The sequence below is a fragment of the Anomalospiza imberbis genome, chromosome 15 (assembly GCF_031753505.1).
Source record: "Anomalospiza imberbis isolate Cuckoo-Finch-1a 21T00152 chromosome 15, ASM3175350v1, whole genome shotgun sequence".
Lineage (NCBI taxonomy): Eukaryota > Metazoa > Chordata > Aves > Passeriformes > Viduidae > Anomalospiza > Anomalospiza imberbis.
The window spans coordinates 11,747,910-11,763,413 of NC_089695.1; the positions used below are offsets into that span (position 1 = coordinate 11,747,910).

Below are 15,504 nucleotides of genomic sequence, written 5' to 3' on the forward strand. Positions count from 1 at the left end.
CCTCCAGGTTTCCTCACAGCATCCTGACTTACCAGCGTGTATTTTTCATGTATTCCAACTCTACAAGTTTTGTGTTCTGTTTGGGAGAGGAGGAGACCTGAAACTTCAGAAGTTTATAAAGAACCAAATGTAACAATCAGTAGCAGTACCAGAATCAGCTGCTTTTAGCCCATGGGGAACCATGAAGTTACATTAATTTCTGCTTTATTGTCCCATTAAAAATGCTGCATTTTAGTTATTGTTGAGTGAAACAGAAATTTCCCAAACCATCCCCCACTAAAATGGCATCTGTGGCTTTCAAAAGATTTTAATGAGTCAGTGGCAGCTTGTCACAAACCTTTGCTCAGAAATGAATTTGACTTATATTTTCTTGATGCCAGTGTTTTTCCTGAGAGTAATGGAAATCTGTAATGGAAGTGTTTTCTCCAGCCTGCATTGTTTGTTGAAATATGTTGTAAGGAGACCCTGGTGGCATTTCCCCTCTGACTTTTAGATTGCACACCACAGATGAAAATCTTTGGTCACCAATAGGTTCAGTTTAAGGTTAACTTTTAGGTTTTAGGTCTATTTAGTCTGAGTCTGCTGTACCTTGGAGAGTCTTTTAAGTGTTTTTTAGAGAAAGGGAGTGGTTTTGCTATTCTACATGTGTGGTTATGTATAAAAAGTGTAACATTGGATATCTGATTAACTGAATTTTCAACTTGATGAACAGTCATAATGGGGTTTTGAAGCAATGAAGAGCCAAACTAGAAAAAAATCTTGCTGTGTCCCTCTTGGGAGAAACTGTAGGTCTGGTACCTGCACAAATTCTGTAGTGAGGGTTTGTCTGTGTGACTCAACAGAGAGAAATGTCATGGCTCAACCACCAACATTAAGGGAAAACCTTCCTTCTCTTTGATTTAAAAAATTTTAAAGTCAGAGTCGTCATCCATGTAAAGTTGCTCAAGAACATAAGGCAACTTTTTGAACTGATGCCAATTTTACATTTGTGGAGTGGGGAGAAAAATTATTCAGGGTGAAAACATTGCTGTTTTCAAATTTTACATTTTACAAATATGACTCTGATGTCAGCGTAACATTTCTCAGGGTCTGTGTTTCTACATCCTCTGCTGCCTTCAGAACTGAGAACTTTTCTTTTGTATGTTAGCAAGGGAAAGTGTTTGTATTGCTTAAAAATTTCAGAAAACTACCAAGTGAGTGAGTGCTAGAAAAGAACTGTACTCCTCTTTGGTAAACATAAGAGTGGTAATTAGTAGGATATATCTGAATGTTCTGTTAAATCACAGAATCTGGCAACAGAATTAAGTTATTCCAGCTGGGGTGTATCGAATCTTTCATGTGGTCAACTCCACTACTTGAAATAAGAGCAGAAGGTCAAGTCATTAATTTGTAAATGCTTGTTAATAATTTTTACAACCTTGCACATAATTGAGATGCTTCAGAGCTCATTAAAACTAGCAACAAAAGGGCTGGAAAGAATTCTATCATCTTTCCATTGCCAGCAACATATAATTCAATCGTGGTATAAAATCTGTAAATGAAGAATGAATTAGAAGAATTTTGCAGTTTGCTCATGTAAAATTCTACCCTGCTCCATTGTTCAGCAAAAGGCACTTGGCTGGAAGGAGTAGACATTTTCTGGTGGGTGGCTGCTTTGGAAAACCACGTGGTGTGGAGACAAGGTGTGGTAGAGGAAACACCTATGCTCAGAGGCAGCTCTTGGAAGTGGTGGGAGAGAGTGTTGGAACAGCTGTACCCAGCACATCAGCCTGGGGTTTGCTCCACAGTCAGCAGCATGAGAGATCAAATAGACCTGCTGGCCACAGTCACAGTTCTGGGAGTCCTGGAGCAAGGTAAATATCCTTTGTCCAATGCCAATATTCAGCTAATTATGTTAAACTTTTTGGGATGTGTTCCTGTGTTTTTCTCAGAGCATCTATGGAGTGAAAGTCACTGTTTTCCTTCATGGTAAAATGATACAAATTTTTGGCTGTACATGGCAGAAGTGTCATGCCTGAGCGTGGTCATTATTTAACTAAAAATGATCTTCAAAGCCAGCGAGTAAAACTTTTAGACTTAAAGCAATTTCAACATGATGTTATTAAAGTAAACTAGTTTGTGATTGAATTTTAGCAGGTAATTTGTAACTTGCAGTGGCTGGAGGTAGCCAAAATAAAGGCAGGTTGGTAAATGTGCTGATGAGGAGGTCAGTGTACAGACAGGTGTGGATATAGGAAAGAGCCTCGTGCACATGGGTGTTTCTCTGTGACCAATATCCTTGTATGTTCCTATGGCGCAGAGCAGGTGACAAGATGGACTGAGAGCACAGTAATCTGGAAACTAATGCAAGTTCTGGTCCTAAATAGACACAGAGCTCTTCAAAGGAACTCAGTGACTTCTAGTTGGAATAGACGCATTGTGTTTAGACCAGACCATTTAGAAGGAGCCGTGCTGTTGCCAAGCTCTGTTTATTTGTGGGTCCTTTGGGCAAAGGCTCTCCCCCTTGAGCTTCAGGACAGTCACTCCTTTGCCTGGGATAGGGACAGAGCCCCCATTTTATTAAAAACTTCACCATTCTATAAGGAAAGGTTTGTGGGGTTTGTTATTACTGTATTAATTCACCATACAGCTACCACACCTCTGCTTGCAAATGGATGTGAATCTCTGAGCAGCATCAAGTGCTTTTAGCCATCAGATGATAAATCTCTTAATACAAGCATTATTTAAAACAAAATATGCCACTTTAAAAATAGAGCTTAAGACTTCTGAATTTTCAGTAATTTCCACTCAATTTACAGAGACATACAACTACAAACGGAAGAAACTTTGGTACTATGAATTTTTTTGTTATTAAACTAAGTGGGGGTGGAGCAAGTGTTTAGCATGCAAAGACAAGACATGAAGAAAACCTGAGTTACAGAAATGCTGCTGAACCCTTTTTCTTTAGGAAACCCTCAGTAGCAAATCCCTAGATAGCAGTTTTGTCTCAAATATTTTTGTTTAATGAGAATTCCAAGTACTTTTTAAAGGTTGCATCATTAAGCATTTTACTTTGATGGCACACAAGCCAGGTGTGAAGCCAGCAGGTGAATAGCTGGCTTAGCACCCTCCTATCTGTTCGATCAGATGAGGTATCCTGGTTTCATGATCTCTGTGTGGGAAGCCAAGGAGCAATTGCAAAATACTTTGTGTTTCCTCTCCGTCTAGTCCTATGAAATACGTGTGCCCATGTCACTGGGGTTCAGGGCTGTGTTTTCTCTGCATGTTTTGAAAGGACATTCTGTAGGTGAGTTACAGGTCTGGGATTCAATCTGAGCAGGGGAGCACTGAAGCATGGACATGGGCTATCCCTACAGACACTCCTCCATCACATCCTGGTGCAGGAGATGTCATTTAATGGCTGACCTTGGTACACCGTTGGTTGATTTTTATGTTTCCTTTTGAATTTTCTGTGAGCCTGCAGTTTCCGCGTTCTTTCAAGTAACTTTCCCCTTTTTAATTTAGTCATTCTCAGTTTAGTGAAACCCTGAGTTTAGCACTCTGTAGATGTGTGTCCCAGCCTTGTTGTGAACATTGTACCACAGAGCAAAATTATTCTACTCCAATTTTTTTCCCCCACTCCTTTATTTTACAGCTTCAAAGGAAAGAAAACTTACGCAATGTCACTGTCAGGCCCCAGAGGGCTTGTTTGCCAGGTTCACTCAAATGTGGCAGATAGCAACTATGATAGGATTTGACAAGTTTGTGGACATAATCAAATAGAGAATGAAGAATATTTCCACTGAGGAGCAAAGTTCAGGGAGAGCTGAGTCCCTATGCCACATGGGAATCCACACAGGTGATTAACCTCGAGGCATGAATCACAAAAGGAAATGCTTTGAAAGGTTCTGTAGAGTAGATTGAACTCTTTTTCTCTATGAGTCCGAGCTGAGAAGGCTCTGCAGTGTGGGTTTTTCCAACACTTCATTCTGGGAAGTGCTTTTGTGGACTGGTTCTTCATCCTCAGTTCTTCACCCTTACACCAGGCTTGGGGAACAGCCAGCTGTCCTCCAAAAGGCTCCTGCTCCTCTTGGGTGGTTGTTTTCTATGTTACCCATCCCTAAGTGTCAGGGATCTGTGTAGGACTTCTCTGAATATTAGGCCCTGTGTAGAAGCAAGATGCTAAGTGTAGAGCTGATGGAGAGGTTTGATGTAAAATGACTCTTAATTCACCCATCAGTCACAAGAATACTACCTTTGGAAAGGTGCAGATGGCACAAAGCAGGATGAAGAGCATTGCTCAGTGCAGCTGGGCTTATGCCACAAAGCCAGATCTGCTCATGATGCTGTAACTTCAGGTCAGTCAATTTCTGGAGAGGAGACTGGGATGAGACCCTGAGAGCATCAGGGAGGAGGAGAGGTAACAGGATGGGCCATGGTTTCATCTTACTCCCAGAGCTCTCCAGCAGCTGCTGAATTCCAGTTGTGTGTCACACCTCTCTGGATTCACAGAGGGAACACTGTGAGGTCCTGCTGGACCTCTGCAGAAGGGTGACCCCTCACCCATGATCAACCTGCTACAAATGAATCAAACAGGGGGGAACATTCTTGTTTCCCCCCACTCTGCTCTGTCAGCACACCTTGTTTAGGGCTGGGTCACTGTGGAAGATACTAGAACATGCTTAGTTGTTCTTATGTATGTTCTGAAAGGAATGACTGTACTTATGTTAGTAAAACCTTGTGATACACAAGCCACATAGCATCAGATTATTTACATTTCTAATTCCCTTCTACATATGTTCTAATGCTTTTCTGCAGGAACATGTCTTGTCTTTAATCTTGGAACATCTGTCCCTGCTTCCCCTTCTCTATCCTGCTGTTCTGCTTTTATCTTTGCTACAATAGGACAGTCCCCAGGGCAGGCCTTGCACCCTGGCTCCTTGTCTCTGTGCAATGCTCTGGAAATGTTGCTACATGATGACTTTGCTCACTCAAGTGTCTCAGTGACACCACCACAGCCACCAAAGTAATTGTTTTTATAGTTTTCTCCTATATGAAAATAGGAGTTTTAAATAAAGGAAGCAGTGTAGCAGTGCACCTAAATAAAGCAGAGCATCAGCAATTGCCTGTGGGAGTAGGAGTTTTAAATATATAGTGAGACATTCCAAATCTTCATGTTAGCAAGTTTTCATTGTTTTGAAGTGACTTTCCATGTCCTTTACACACGCACAAAGGACTGATGTAGCAGACACTGAGTCAGTGTCTTGGCTCAAATGTGGCACAGGCTGATAGCAGGCATGGGCAGCACCTCTGCTCCTGGAGCTGCTGGAGCCCTGGGACTGTCCTGCAGGAGTGAAGAGCAAGAAATAATCACCCTCTTCCCCATTTCCTTTTATTGCCATGATTAAGAGCATCTCCAATTGACTTAATGATATCCTAGTGCTTGACAGTTTGGATGCTGCTCTGTGACATGGGCCCTACTTTGCACCCACCCAATAGCAGAAAGTGTTGCACATCATTCCCATCAGACTGGCTGCGGGTGCACACGTACTCTAAACACAAAGTGCAAGATTCAGAAATAAATCTGTGACTCAGTGTGGACTTGGTAAGGTTTTATGGTGTGTTTCATCTGCTGGGGAGCAGCACTGAGGGCTCTGCTGGGTGTGAGATGATGCAAAGTGTCATCCAGCACTAGCACTCAGCTGGGATAACCAAACCTGAATTTAAAGCATGAGAGTGAAATAAATGGCACATTTATTACAGCTCGTGTGTGACAGCCCTGGACTGTGGACCTAGATCATATCAGCTCTTTCAGTCTAACCACTTGCTTGATTCCAAGGCAGATGACACTTGGCTAAATAAACATTGCTGGTCTGTTACCATTCCTGTGTTCTGTTTTCAGCCTATTTTGCAATGCAGGTGATCTACGCCCGTCGGAAGTACAAGATTTCCCCTCCTGAAACAACAGGTCACCCTGAATTTGAGAGGACCTTCAGAGCTCAGTAAGATTTCGACTTTTTGTGGTGACTTTGTCTAGAAAAGACTTAAGTCAACTGTTGGGAGAGACCGGTCTTCCTCAATCACCTTTCCACTTACTGCTACTGTTATTATTTTTTTTTCAATGCTTTGTGTGCAAAGGTCTGCATTTTGATTTGAAGCACTTTGGCTGGGGTGTTTCTGTCCATCCATGATAATTCTCCTTCTGGCATTGTGAGGCAGCCAAATTACAAATTAGTGGCCGTATGGAGGAGGTGCAGAGCATTCACAATTAGAATCATTAAATTTAATATTACCATTGGCTCCAAATGGTGAGAGCAGCCAAAGCTTTATTAATAACCTGATATTTTCTGGTAATGTTTTGCTGTTGAATTGAAGCAAAGGGCCTTGCTTGCAGAACCAGCCACAAGGGCATTTTAATTTTTTCCCTTTCAGAAACCATTGTACTGTGAGAATCAGCACTCGTGGGCCCCTGCTGAAGGCTGTTTCTTTTTGCTCTGCTCCTATGGAGAGAGCAATGCTGGAGCTAAACTGGAAACGTTCACAGATCCCTTCAGCTTCCAGCAAGCACCAGATTCCATCTTTCATCTCAGTCGTTCTGTTTTGTGAGCGATTGAAAGGAATTGGCTGGAGCTGGTGTGAAGGGTAATTCCAGCCCGGCACTAAATCCTGAACAAAGCAGCTGCGTTCCCTTGCCAGCGCACAGGAAACGTTTGTGGAGTGACAAAAACACCAGCTCCAGTCCTTCTGTGGGGCCATGGAAGGCCAGCCTGCCTGGAGACATCAGCCTCTGCGAGCTGGGGAGCTGCTGATGCGGCTTTTAATTAAATACTTAACTATTAAATGTGTGTTGACCAAGTCATGCCATGGGCTGTGGCAGGGAAGGTGACCTCAGGGAACTTGGACTTAAGAAGGACTTGCTTCTTTGTGGGTTTTTCTTCTCTTTTCCCTGTGGAAGAGTATACAAATGGATAATTTGATCTATTGGAAAAAAAAATGGGAAAAAGTGGTATTGATGCATTACTCACTTGAAACCTGGCAGCCTCCCCTCACTGAGGCTCAAACTGCATTTACAGAATAAGGTTCTTCAGACTTTTTCCAGCTCCCAGCCTGGCTCCGTTCTCTAAAGGTTCGTATATTTTTGGCCAACATTAAGATTAAATTGCCTAGGGAATGGTAAAATGTGGGAGAAGCAAAACCAATGTCTTTAATAGCACAGCTCCTATTCTTGCAGAAAATCTGTAATTTTGTCACTAAAGGAAAAAGGAGGAAAACCTGGCTGTAAATCTGATCACCTCCTGCTGAATTTTATCTGAGAGAAGGATCCTTCTTGGTGTGTGACTTATGTGACTCCCAAATTTGGGCTGTGCTCACCCAAGTGGAAGAGAAAGCTCCCTAAATACTGACAAGAAGGATCTCCCCCAGCAGCTGGTGGTGCAGCAGCGGTCTGGGATGGTGCTGTGTGTGGGATGGAGCCTGTTGAGGGTCCAGCAGAGACAAATCTCCATCTCAGCCACAGCTTGTCAATCCAGGGCCATGTGAATACAGGAGAGGTGAATGCTCTGTGTTCTTTGGTTGCTTTTTTTCTCTACAATACAGATATTGGATGTTCTTGAGCACAGAAAAGCCCCCTTTCCCTCAGCACAGCAATGGTTCTCATCAGCTCTTTTAGCTTGCTCGGACGTGAGTTTCCAATTCCCTTCTCCAGCCTTGGTTATCCAGGCTCTGATGTAAAAGGAGGCTGTTTTAACTCTCATCTCTGGTTCTCACCAGGGCAAACTGCTCAGAGTACTTCCCAATCTTCATTTCCCTCCTCTGGGTTGCTGGAATCTTCTTCCATCAAGGTAAGAGGGATGTGGGGGAGAACTCAAACCCAAACCATGTGAACAAACCAAAAAACCCCAGCCCCAGTTTAAATCCCATTGTGACTCAGGCATTCTCTCTGTGCCTGTGAGGCTCTTGTTCATGGAAAGCAAATTTCCCCTTTAGCTGGCTTGAGAAGTGCCTCAACTCCAGCTGGGAGCAGCTGAGCCCATTCCTGCCTGGAGGAGGAAGCACTGGCAGCCCCTGCTCCTTTGCTGGAGCCTGGCTGTTCCCTCGTGCTGCTTCTCCTGGACAAGGTCAGGCTGTCCCAGGGTGGCAGCAGATGAGGCAGAGCTATGTCAGAACAAGAAACCATAACCCAAACATTTACTCATCCATTGTCTATCCCTACCAAGTGAGCTCAGGGGCTTTGGCTGCTGCCACCATTTAGTTGTGAGGAGAAACCACGTAAGGGAGCATTGCCAACCCAAGTCCCAGGGCAACTCTGTGGGGCAGAGAAGTTCATCCCTCGCAAAAAGGGAAGGAAGAAAACTCATTTAACCTCACCCAGTGGTTTAACGCCAAATCACTCTGTGTCTGGTTTTCTGGCCATGCCCCGTGTGCTGGGAGGACTGTGCTGGAATGCAGCTCCAGCAGTCAGGGATCCTGAGCCCCACCAGAACTCGGCTCCCTGTCCCCCCAGGTGTGACTGCAGTGTGTGGGCTCTTGTACCTCTACACCCGCCTCAGGTACTTCCAGGGCTACGCCGTGGTGGCACAGGGACGGTAAGGACCTGACCGGGACCACGGGCACCCAAACCAGCCCAGGGAGCCCGGGAGCAGGACGAGGCCCCTGGAACAGCTTTCCTCCCTGTGGGTGGGACTGCAGGCAGAATTTCACCGCCTCCTCCTCCTCCCTTCCTGCCCCCATGTGCTCCTGGCTGTGCCACCTCTTCCCTGATGTCCCAAAGCGGCTGGGGACTCTCAGTCCTGCCAGAGCGCCTTGTGCCCCGGCTGGGCTGGCAGTGCCTGATGGTGTTTTCTCCCGCCCAGGCTGGGACCTCTGTATGCCAGCGCCTGGCTGCTCTGGGTGCTGCTGGGGCTGGCACTGGCTGGGCTCCTGACACACTTCCTGAGGCTCAGCTCCTCCACATGGATGAGAGCACTGGTGTGGCCTCTCCAGCTCCGTGGTGCCTGGTGAGAGGGGCCACAGCTCTCCCAAAACCCACTGTTTGCCCCTGGCACAGGGGAGCCAGTCATGTGGCACCATCGGAGCGAGTATTTCCCTGGCTGTGCATTCCCTGCTGAAGGGAGATGGATGCTGGCACTCCTCTGGTCTTCAGAGATAATTTCCCTTCTAGAAAGCAAATGTTTTCCAGCCCCTGCCCCTGCTGAGGAGCTTCACTGCTGGGCTTTGTAGCACTGTTTGCTCTAAAATGCCTCTGGCTCTGCCTCACGGAGCACAGATTGACCCACATGCTGTCATCTCTCCTTCTTACTGCTGTAATGATCTATGTTGAAGAATCATACCATAGATATGAAAAATAAATTCTTTTTCTCACTACAAATCACCTGTGATTGTCAAAGGCGCTCAGAGACTGGTGTGAGAACATCTGAGTTGGGACTGGGTCTCATAGGAAAAGCTGCTGTGATTAACTGAAAAGGATGGGTAAGCTTGCCTAAAACCACATCCAAATATTGGGAGAAAAACCTGACCCTAGCCCAAGTACGAAAGCCTGGCATTGATTAAATGACCTTTACCTCAGCTTCACTTATCACCAACTCTGCAACAGGACTTTGCCCTCCCTGGATTCCACCCTCCACTGTGAACTTGGGGTTCCCAGGTGCCTAAAGCAGCCCTGCTGCAAGTGACTTTCACTACTGCACCAAAGGCTTAAATTTAGCTTTTATTACAGTGCACATTGTTTTATATATTTATATAGAGAGATGTACTTGAAAAATCAAATGTATCCAATAATAAAAAATACAGAACATTAAAGTAGTATAATGCATTCCAGTGTATAGCTGAAAGGACATTGGGATTTACACTAATCCCTACTATTTTTGAACTGGGCTACCTCTGCTTTTATTTTTTCCGTCCCCAAAAAACCCACATCAATCAATAACTGAATTAGTTATTTAGAAGACAGTTTCTGCACTCAATCTCAAGGCATGAAGACACTGGAGACTTCACTGCGAGTTAAGGGGCTGTGTTCAATGCTGGCAGGCACAGTGTGGCATTTTTTTTTTTTTTTTTTTGTTTTCCCTGCCATAATCATAGCTCCAACCCCTTTGGATTCGTTCCTCCTCTGCTGAAGGAGGGTCAGTCTTTGCCCTCACTTAATCCTCAGCTGTGGCCAGGACTGCTGCCTGGGAGAGGGCAAGGCAGACCTCGGGCCCTGCCGCCTCCATCCCAGCGCGCCGGTGGGGTCAGCTGGCAGGACTCAGTGTGACCTGCTCTGTCCCCAAACACAGCCAAAGATTGCCCTGTATGGGGCTGAAGGTGCTTTTTGTCCCCACGCTGGCTAAAGCTCATCCCGACCCCAAACTGTCCGGTGTCCGTGTGTCCCGAGCGGCAGCAGCACCCCGAGGGAGCGGAGCAAAGCCACCCCTCTGCGCAGGGGGTTGGGTTCTGCTTTCTGCTCCTCTTCTGGAGAAGTCGCTGCCCGTCCTGGCCCCGCAGCCCCGCCGGGGAAGGCTCAGCAGCAGCTTTGCCGCGGTCTGTGGGCGAGTGCCGCCTCCGGCAGCCGGCCCTGCGCTGTCCTGGTCCGGGCAAGGCGCCGCGGGGAGGAGGGAGCGGGAGGGAGGGAGCAGGACCAGGGATCCACGAGTGTGTCCGTTCTGCCTCATGCCTGTTTCACTCTGCTTTTTTGATAAAAATCTGAAAGAAGAGAGGGATGGGATCAGAGCAATGAGCAGAGCAGGGGTGGGGAGGTGCTGAGGGAGCTCGGCTTACCTCGCTGAGGATGATCCACACCGGGGAGTCGGTCTGGATGGACAGCCTGATGGCCTCCAGCGGCCCAAAAGATGGGTCCACCTCACCCTCTGCAACGCCCTTGGAGAACGAGCCTGGTGGGGAGAGCACGTGGCTGACACAGGGATGTCCTCTGGCATTGCCCCTCCACTTCCCCTCTCCCCCAGGGCACCACCAACAGCCCCAGCAGCCCCTGCCTCCAGCTCCCCAACACAGAACAGGCTAAAAACCAGCAGTGTGGATGGCACTACACTGCAAAATGCCACATTTTGGAGAACACAAATCAAGTAAACAAAACGTACTTGGAGTCTTTGGTGACATATCACTGCTGTATGAAAGGGGACAGAGTGGCCTGACATGCTTTTTGGTTGTGATTTTTTTTTTTTTTGAAAATGCAACTGGGAGAAACCAGCCAGCATGCAGAGGAATGAGAAAATGGCAAAATGTTGCATGTGTCAGGAAATCTTTCTTTTATTTGTCTACTTAAAAAAACCTGACATCTTAGCAGGGACACCAGGGCTGTATCACACACTGGCAGCTCTCTGGGGGCTACAATTGTTCATTCTTGTCCAAGGGCAGGGCAAGCACTTAAACAAGCTCAGGTGGCAAGAGATGAAGTCTGACCTGCAAGTGGTGTGAGTACAGAGATGGCAAAACTGCCTGTGGTGGAGGTTTTTACCTCCAGGGTAAGCAAACGAATAATCAGCATCATTTGGTCCCGGCTCTGAGCAGAGACTGGCCGAAATGCAGGACCGAAAATGATCTGAGGAGAACCTGGTCTGAGAGTGAGGGCAGTGGAGGAGAGGAGACAGTGACAAATCCTGTTCAACCTGGCTCCTGGCAAGCAGAAATTACTCTTTGCCAAGCAAACAGCTCTAAGGTTCTTGAATGACATGCAGATGAGGACACGGGCTGTCTTATCAAAGCCAGCAGGCACTTTACCACCCACACCCCCCATACCTATCTGGATGTAGCCATCCGCTGTCCTGTGGTATTTGACGACTGTGCCTCTTCCCTCCTGCAAGGCTTCCTTATCTGACTGTAGACTCTGCAGAAGGAGAGGAGTTTTGTGCAAGACCAGAGGCAAGAGTCACCCAAAAGCTCCAAGGAAAAGCAGCAACCCCAGAGCTGCCCTTGCCAGCAAACCCTGGCATCTCACCCCATACCTGGCCCCCTGAGACACATGCCCAAAACAAGGGGACAGGTGCAGTCCTCCCACTGCTGTTTCCACTGCACATTCTGGCTTCATCCCCTCCTCTGCAGCCATCCCACCCACTGGAGCATCCCCAGGCAGGGATGGCTCACACAGCTGTGCTCAGCAAAGCACCCTGCTCCCGAGGTGGCATCACACCAGGCATGACCCTCTGGCTCCCTGCCAGCACCTGTAAGAGGCACTCGAATCTTGTACAGATTTTCCTGATGGTTTCAAGCAGTTCCCTCCTCTCAAGCCTCTTTTGCTTCCCACTCCACCCTCACCTCAAATCTCAATCAAACACTTACGTCAAACGGCAGAACCTCCACGGTCGTGTTGAAGAGTTTGTCTTCTGGGTGCTCGATGTTCCCGCTGCGGAAGAAGAACCTGTGACAGAGACCAAACCCACAGAAAGGCACACTGAGTGAGGGGGCACATGATGGCTTTCACCCCATCTGAATCATCAAACAGCTCAACCTAACAGGCACCTTCCCAAAGAGCCCACAGCACGATTTGGCAGGAGACTTTCTGTGCCAGATTAGCCAAACCATGGACTGCTCACAAGTGCAGCAAAGAACTCTGGCAAAGGTGGCCCCACTGAGAAAGGGTCAAATTATCCTTCCCCTGGAAGAGGGGAAGAGCTCCCTCCTCCTGGGCAGCCAAGCAGGAGATGGGCAAGAAATTTGATTTAAATTGCCAGAAGAGCAAAACTCAAGTGTCTCCACGTGCTCTGGGCTGTCCCCACATCCCCGCTGAGCCCTCAAGCACTGGCCTTTCAATACGGAGTGGTTTGAAGAATCTGAATCGGATGAAGTCTCCGGCAGTGGGAGTGAAGGCCCAGAAGAAGTCCTCCCGCAGGTAAGCCTTCTCCAAGGTGAAGTGCTGGTAGGTTTTCAGGCTGGTGCTCACCTCAGCAGGAGGGTTGACGTGCTCTTTCCGCAGTGCCTGTTTTCCAAAGTCCTTGTCCTTGGTGGGCAGGAAGCAAAAGGGCAGAGAAGGGCCATGAGCTGCTTTGGCCCGTGAGGAACCAAGGCCCCAGCTACAAGGCACTGCAAATTAAAATTTTGTGATTTGCAAGGCACAGAAGAATGAGAGATGGAAGTAATTTGGGCAAGGCACCAGGCAGAGGAATGTGTGATTGGATTCCAGGATACTGCTTGAGGAGAGGCAGCTCAGAGAAACACCCCTGCTCTGTGCTCTGATCCAGCACACCAAGGAGCCTTTCACTGTCCAAATGTCCCTGAACACCTGTCCACGCCCCAGGAGCTCTGGAAACAGTCTTTGCACTTGAGGAGAAAGCAGCTGGGAGGCTGACAATAGCATAAAATGACTGGATTACATGGCCTGACAGCACTGGGATACAAACTGGATTATACCATCCATTTCCCCGGGGATCACACAGAGAGCACAGCCCAGGGATGCCTGTCCATGGATTCTGCACTTGTAGTTGTGGAAAGCTGCATTTTGTTCATGTTTAAACACACGTTAACAATTCCAGCTCTTATACAGGGAGCTATAATTTGTCCATCACCAAATCCAAGGAACATGAAGTGGAGTGGGAAGGAAGTCAGACCAAACCAGGAGTCATCTCTCCAAGGTTTTTCAGTAGATTCTTTGAAGTCACTTGCATGGACCATGGCCTGGCACTCAGGATGGGTGGCCAGGACTGGTACCAAGGCTTATAATCTTGGAGTGACTCTTGGTGCATGTCACTGCCATTCTGAGGAGCGGGAGCTACCTGAGCTCACTGTAATTCAGAATAAAACACAATCACTTCACAGAAATCCAGCTGCCACCAGCTGCTGTCACTGATGTCCCTACCCAAAAGCAGTCAGTTCCCAGGTGCCTGCAGGCCAGGCCACCTGTAGTTTGGACAGAGAGCTGTACCCACCTTCAGCTTCTGTATTTTCCCAGCTAAGGAGGAGTGGGTTCCCACGTGCTGGAAGAGCGAGGGCTTGAAGCGGATCCTCAGGTTTGCCTTCTGCCTGTCGCAGTGTTTCTGAAATGAGACAGCCCCACAGTGCCCCAGGCTCAAACCTCTGCAGGCCACTGTGGCCAAAGAGTGATGGACAAGGGCACAAGGAGTGACAGACAAGTGACATCTCTATGCCCTTCTGTGGTATTCAGGCCCTAATCTGGCAAGAGGGCTCTTAACCACACTTTGGAGAAACCGGACTGTGACTCTCAGCCACTTGCCCCCCAGGCTCTGCTGGGCAGGGTCCAGGTGAAAAATTTCTCCTTGCCAAGCACAGCTAAGAACGCTGAGCAAATCCCCTCTGCGCTGTCAGGGAGGAACAGCCAGAGAACTGAGTTTCCTTTGCCCCTTGGCTTATTGGGAAAGCCTTTTTCCTACAACTCAGAGCTTGGGATCCCTGATGTCTGAAGGTAAATAATCCTGGGATGACTCAGAGCCAGGTGAACAGGTACCAAGTGTGGGCTCTCTCTGGATGGGCAGTTCCCAGTTTGCTGGCAGGAGTTGTGAGCAGATGTACAGCACGTGCCATCGTCAGAGCTGCTGGGCTGTTTCATGTCTATCCACCACATAAATAAACTTGGAGATGCAACTGTGATCCTGGCAGTGATTTACCATGGAGTGGAGGGAGAGAGACGATGGAGAGGGAATAAAGGACAAAAGGGAAAATCACTGAGAGCGTGGGGAGATGAGAATTCACATTTTAAAATAGCTCATTTCTCTCAGTTTGGGGGAGCAGGACAAAAATACAGGTTAAAAGCTGTAAGAATTGGGTATTTGTTATCCAACTTTGGCTTTTTCCAAGAAAAGAAATGCATGCACATCCCTAATGCCATCTGCTCTTGCAGCCTCCCACCCAGCAGAAATCCCACAGTGGCTGCCTGGAACAGACAGGGTGCCACACCAAGCCTCCACCATGGGCCAGGAGCTGGGAAATTCCAGGCATGACCCCTGCGAGCTGCAAAAGAGATAATCCCCAAATCCAGCACACATTACATTAGAAAATTAAAACTAGCCATGCTAATGGGAGAGACCCTACTCACTGCCAGCAACTCTGGATGCAACTCCATCATGGCTATCCCACCCTGGATGGGGAGAGGAGGAGGAAGGGGAATGGAGGCAGCTACAGCATCTCCTGATTTATTTTTCTCCCCTTTTCCTGCACTGCTGAAGAAACAGTTCCTGAAAGCAGCCTTGTCACAGACAAGCCAGGAGGGGGAATAGCTCAGTTGGTGGTAAGAAGGTCATCCTTTCACATAGGTCTACCCCAGGTAAATCTAAAATTAGTTAAAAAAGAAAGAGCAGAATACACCCAGAGCAGGCAAAGCACTTACCAAAAGCTCAGGTCAAACAAACTTTCAATCAAAAAGACAAATCCTCCTCGCTACCGATTTGATTTTGCACAGTGGGATTTACAAGAGAAAGTCATGTTTGAAAGGGCGCTGTGCAGAGTTAATCATGCAAACAGTGGGGGAAAGGAGCCAGAAATCCACATGGAAAGTAGGTTAATTTTTAAAAAGGCAACATGTTTAAGAGGTTTGCAATTTCCCCTGAGAAAACCTTGGTTCTATCAGGTAGGAAAAGATGA

The 15,504-nt window shown here is 47.3% G+C and overlaps 2 protein-coding genes across 2 annotated transcripts in view; one reads left to right on the forward strand and one right to left on the reverse strand.

Moving 5' to 3' along the window:
• The first annotated feature begins 1,215 nt into the window (after positions 1-1,215).
• LOC137483074 (leukotriene C4 synthase-like) lies at positions 1,216-9,871 on the forward strand. The gene is made up of 5 exons (XM_068205895.1): positions 1,216-1,853; positions 5,882-5,981; positions 7,750-7,820; positions 8,483-8,564; positions 8,832-9,871. Exons 1-5 carry the CDS (start codon positions 1,703-1,705, stop codon positions 8,977-8,979), a joined length of 552 nt encoding a protein of 183 aa, XP_068061996.1. The 5' UTR covers positions 1,216-1,702; the 3' UTR covers positions 8,980-9,871.
• MGAT4B (alpha-1,3-mannosyl-glycoprotein 4-beta-N-acetylglucosaminyltransferase B) overlaps positions 9,673-15,504 on the reverse strand; it is a 50,819-nt gene continuing 44,987 nt past the window's right edge. The window contains exons 10-15 of the mRNA XM_068205894.1: positions 13,836-13,943; positions 12,717-12,910; positions 12,253-12,331; positions 11,713-11,800; positions 10,735-10,847; positions 9,673-10,659 (exon numbers count right to left, since the gene is read on the reverse strand). Of these exons, the coding sequence (XP_068061995.1) occupies positions 10,636-10,659; positions 10,735-10,847; positions 11,713-11,800; positions 12,253-12,331; positions 12,717-12,910; positions 13,836-13,943 (606 nt within the window). The 3' untranslated portion in view covers positions 9,673-10,635. The remainder of the gene's footprint in view (positions 10,660-10,734; positions 10,848-11,712; positions 11,801-12,252; positions 12,332-12,716; positions 12,911-13,835; positions 13,944-15,504) is intronic.